This window comes from Centrocercus urophasianus, unplaced genomic scaffold (assembly GCF_019232065.1).
Source record: "Centrocercus urophasianus isolate 14NV4802_14NV808 unplaced genomic scaffold, USGS_Curo_1.0 seq_40, whole genome shotgun sequence".
In the NCBI taxonomy this organism is placed as follows: domain Eukaryota; kingdom Metazoa; phylum Chordata; class Aves; order Galliformes; family Phasianidae; genus Centrocercus; species Centrocercus urophasianus.
The window spans coordinates 829,392-834,126 of record NW_024884978.1 but is presented as its reverse complement, the minus strand read 5'-3'; the positions used below and the strand labels follow the sequence as shown (position 1 = coordinate 834,126).

Genomic DNA, 4,735 nt, shown 5'->3' with positions numbered 1-4,735 from the left:
GGCGCTCCCGCAAAACTTCGCGCGGCCGCCCCCCTGCGCGGCTGTGCGCGGAGCTGCGCGCCCGCCGGCCCCGCCCCTCGGCGGCCCCTCGACCAATCGCGTGCGCGCCAGCCCCCGGGGGCCGGCCGCCCATTGGCGGAGCGCTGCCGAGCCGAAATCGCCACGGAGAGTATTTATTCCCGCGGCGCGGAGCGGGCCGCAGAGCCGCGCTGCAGAGCCGCGGGGCGCGCCCGGCCCCACACCGCCACCCACGGCCCCGCGCTTTTCTCTCCCTCGGCTTGCAAAAAGTTCGCCGCTCTACTGATTTTTTTGGCTTGGAGGAGTTGGGAAAGAGAAAGAGAACGTTAAAAACTTTTGCAAACTTTTCCAGCTTCTTCCCTCCTCTCGCAGCCGGGCTGCGCTCTGGTGGAGACTCCGTCTCTCCCCGTTTTACTTTCTGTTTTTAACCCTTCCCCGCCCCTCAACCTCCCGGTTATTCTTTTCTTTCCATTTTTTTCCTCCCCTGATCCCCCTTCTGCCGCTTTCTCGCATGAATCTCCTAGACCCCTTCATGAAAATGACAGAAGAACAGGACAAATGCATCTCCGACGCCCCCAGCCCCACCATGTCGGATGACTCCGCCGGGTCTCCCTGCCCCTCCGGATCCGGCTCGGACACGGAGAACACCCGACCCCAAGAGAACACCTTTCCCAAAGGCGACCCGGACCTGAAGAAGGAGAGCGACGAGGACAAATTCCCCGTATGCATCCGCGAGGCTGTGAGCCAGGTGCTCAAGGGCTACGATTGGACCCTGGTGCCCATGCCCGTGCGAGTGAACGGATCCAGCAAGAACAAACCCCACGTGAAGCGTCCCATGAACGCATTCATGGTATGGGCCCAGGCGGCTCGAAGGAAGCTGGCTGACCAGTACCCTCATCTGCACAACGCCGAGCTCAGCAAGACGCTGGGCAAACTGTGGAGGTGAGCAGGGGCTGGGAGCGATGCCCTGGGGTGGGATTGGGGGATGCTGGAATGGGGATGCAGCCTGCAGAGTTTGCTCCGGTTTTGATGGCGCGAGGAGGAGAGAGAAAAAGGAGGGAGAGGATGGTGGGAAGCCTGGAAAAGTTGCTGCAAAGTTTTGCGTGCGCTGGCAAAGTTGTTTGGCAAAATATGAGGGGAAAGCAGGGAAAGGAGAGGGGGAAAAGCAGGGCAAAGAGAGCCCTGGGGCTGCCCTCTGCTCTTGCAAAGGTTTTATTCTGACTTAGACATGCCCTGCGTGTGCTGCAGCCAGGGAAGCATTTGGTGATGTGCAGGGGAAGCGATGGGCCTAGATTGCATCAGCTCTGTGCAGAGTGAGGGGAGGGGGTGAAAGCTGCCAACCCCCAGGAGGGTGCCCAGGGGTGGCTGGGTGCCCTCTGCCTTCCAAAATAAGGCAGGGAGGGGTGAAAACCAGAAAGCAAGTGAGTCACCTGCCTGCCAATGAGTGTGACTGCAGAAAGGAGGAGCGGAGGGGAATCCTAAATTCACAGCAGGAGGAGAAAGTGGTGAGCAACTCTGGTCCTGGCAGCAGACACCAGAGCCGTCACCCAAAGTGCCCAGGGATGGGGAGGGGGGGGGGGGCCGGGGAGCACTGGGACCCTCACACCTCTCGTTTGTTCACTGAAATGGGGGGTGACCACCACTGTGTGCCCCGACGTGCGGGTCCACCGTTGGAGGGGGGGGGTTTGCATCACTGTTTGTGGGGACTGGGAGAGGTTTGGGGCTGATATTGATACTAGAGTGGAGGGAAACACTCGTGCTCCTTGCCATGAGCTGCAGCTGACCCCAACCCCCTCCTTCCCCATCCTCCTCAGGCTGTTGAATGAGAGCGAGAAGCGTCCCTTTGTGGAGGAGGCCGAGCGGCTGCGGGTACAGCACAAGAAGGACCACCCTGACTACAAGTACCAACCACGCAGGAGGAAGTCAGTGAAGAACGGGCAGTCGGAGCAGGAGGAGGGCTCTGAGCAGACCCACATCTCCCCCAATGCCATCTTCAAGGCGCTGCAGGCGGACTCCCCACAGTCATCCTCCAGCATCAGCGAGGTGCACTCCCCCGGGGAGCACTCGGGTAGGTGTCACATTCCACACCCAACTCTGGGGTCAGCAAAGCAGGCTGAGATCGGGGGCGGGTATGGGGGAAATAAGGAAAGTCAGGGGAAATACGGAGCCACGAGCACAGTGAGAAGGGGTCCATCAGGCTTGCCCATAGCAGTGCCACAAGTGCTGACCCATGCATGCCAACCCCTGAGGCCACTTCCACCCTGCTTTGCCCATGAGAAATGCAAAGCTGTGATTCTTTTTTCTTTACTTGGTGCAACAGATGGGCATCCATAGCATCAGCATTCTCGTTCCTTGCACCTGAAGATATTTGAGTTCCCCTGTGCATCTGCCCACCCCCCCAAGCCTTAGGGACGAGGTTAACCATTAACACCATTATCACATTGGGCGCGAGGTGCCCGGTGCGATCCCCCTGTCACACTCACACTCTCTCCTTCCCTTGCAGGGCAGTCACAGGGCCCCCCTACACCCCCCACCACCCCCAAGACGGACGCTCAGCAGCCGGGCAAGCAGGACCTGAAACGCGAGGGCCGCCCTTTGGCGGAAGGCGGCCGCCAACCTCCCCACATCGACTTTCGAGACGTGGACATCGGCGAGCTCAGCAGCGACGTCATCTCTAACATCGAAACCTTCGACGTCAATGAGTTCGACCAATACCTGCCCCCCAACGGCCACCCGGGGGTCCCGGCCACCCACGGCCAAGTCACCACCTACAGCGGTACCTACGGCATCAGCAGCTCGGCCGGCTCTCCAGCAGGCGCAGGGCACGCCTGGATGGCCAAGCAGCAGCCTCAACCCCCGCAGCCCCCTGCGCAGCCCCCGGCACAGCACGCACTGCCAGCACTGAGCGGTGAGCAGGGCCCGGCACAGCAGCGGCCGCACATCAAAACAGAGCAGCTGAGCCCCAGCCACTACAGCGAGCAGCAGCAGCACTCCCCGCAGCAACAGCAGCAGCAGCAACAGCAGCAGCTGGGCTACGGCTCCTTCAACCTGCAGCACTACGGCTCCTCGTACCCCCCCATCACCCGCTCGCAGTACGATTACACCGAGCACCAGAACTCCGGCTCCTACTACAGCCACGCCGCCGGGCAGAGCGGAGGGCTCTACTCCACCTTCACCTACATGAATCCCACGCAGCGCCCCATGTACACCCCCATCGCAGACACGTCGGGGGTGCCCTCCATCCCGCAGACCCACAGCCCGCAGCACTGGGAACAGCCCGTCTACACGCAGCTCACCCGGCCTTAAAGCCACGTGAAGGCAAATAAATAAATAAACAAACCAATCAGAAAGGAAAGGAGAAAAAAAAAAAAAAAAAAAAAAAAAAAAAAAAAAAAAAAAGAAGAGAGGAAAAAGAATGAAAGGAGGCAGTGAAAGCAGAGGACTTCCAGCAGACTTTCCTTTCTTGCAAATAGAAATGATGATTTAAGAGAGAAAAAAAAATAAAGTAAAACATGCTCGAGTTCAAGCTGGGAAATGCCCACAGCGCCCGGAGCTCAGTGCCAGCCCCAAAGGACCCAACGCGTGGGCATGGGCTGGAGGTGTCCTCTGTTTGCTGGACGTTGGTTACGAGTTGGGTTTCTTGAGGGGTTTTTTTGTTGGTTTTTTTGTTGGTTTTTTTTTTTAGCAGTAATTAAAAAAAGGAGGGGGAAAAAAAAAAAAAAAAAAAACGGGTTGGGGAGGTGGGGGGGAAAAAAAAAGAGAAAGCTGAGTCCTCTGTGAGGAAATATTCTCTATTTTAAATATTTTTTAGTATGTACTGTGTATGATTCGTTACCAGTTTGAGGGGATTTATACCTATTTTGTAGAGATTTTTTTTTTTTTTTTTTTTTTTTTTTGGTAAAATGCTCTTTATTTTTCCAACAGCTGAAGAAGTGAACGCTTAGCGGGGGCAGTGCTCGGGTTTTTTTTTTGTTGTTGTGTGGTCAGAGGTATTTTTGTACAGCTGGGGGTCTTTTTTTCTCTAAGAAATTACAAAAAAAAAAAAAAAAGGAAAAAAATAAAAGAGGAAAGCAAAGCAGGGCCGCGTGCTTCTTGCTGCCATCAGTGCTGCATAGGGTCAGCTCAGCAGGGATGGGCGTGGGGAAGAAGAGGTTTTCTATTTTTCTAACTGGAGAGGAGAGCAAAAGTGGAGAAAAAAAAAAAAAAAAAAAAAAAAAAAAAAGAAAAAACTGAAAAAAAGCAGCCAGGAGGAGATTTTTTGTATCGTTATTTTTTCACAACCTTGAGCCTTAAAAAAGAAACCAGCAAAAAAAAAAGACGCTCTGGATAAAGCCTTAAAGCAGCCCTGTGCTGATCAGGTGGCCCAGCTCTGCGCGCACAGCCTGAGGCTCACACTGAGAGCCCCCAGCCCCAGGGGGGGGTCAACAGAGACTGTGTTGGTTCCCCGAGAAGAGCAATTTTTAATCACCATTTAATAAGAAAAGAAAAAGAAAAAAGAAAAAAAATCTCCCTTTCTATATTTTAAGTCCCTTCGAAGAGCGATGACATGATGGGAGCGTTGTTGGGAAGGTAACGGTGCCTGTTAAATTATGGTCAGAACTGTAACCAGTCCTTTTATTTATCTCTTTTGATTCCTTTATTATTATTATTATTATTCTTTTTTTTTGTTTGTTTGTTCGTTGGGTTGGTTGGTTTCGTTTTTTTCTGTGTCCTGGGT

At 54.4% G+C, this 4,735-nt stretch overlaps 1 protein-coding gene across 1 annotated transcript; it reads left to right on the top strand.

The window, feature by feature from the left end:
* The first annotated feature begins 228 nt into the window (after positions 1-228).
* Positions 229-3,388, top strand: SOX9 (SRY-box transcription factor 9). Its single transcript, XM_042833016.1, has 3 exons — positions 229-960; positions 1,833-2,086; positions 2,522-3,388. Exons 1-3 carry the CDS (start codon positions 530-532, stop codon positions 3,322-3,324), a joined length of 1,488 nt encoding a protein of 495 aa, XP_042688950.1. The 5' UTR covers positions 229-529; the 3' UTR covers positions 3,325-3,388.
* Positions 3,389-4,735: the final 1,347 nt, after the last annotated feature.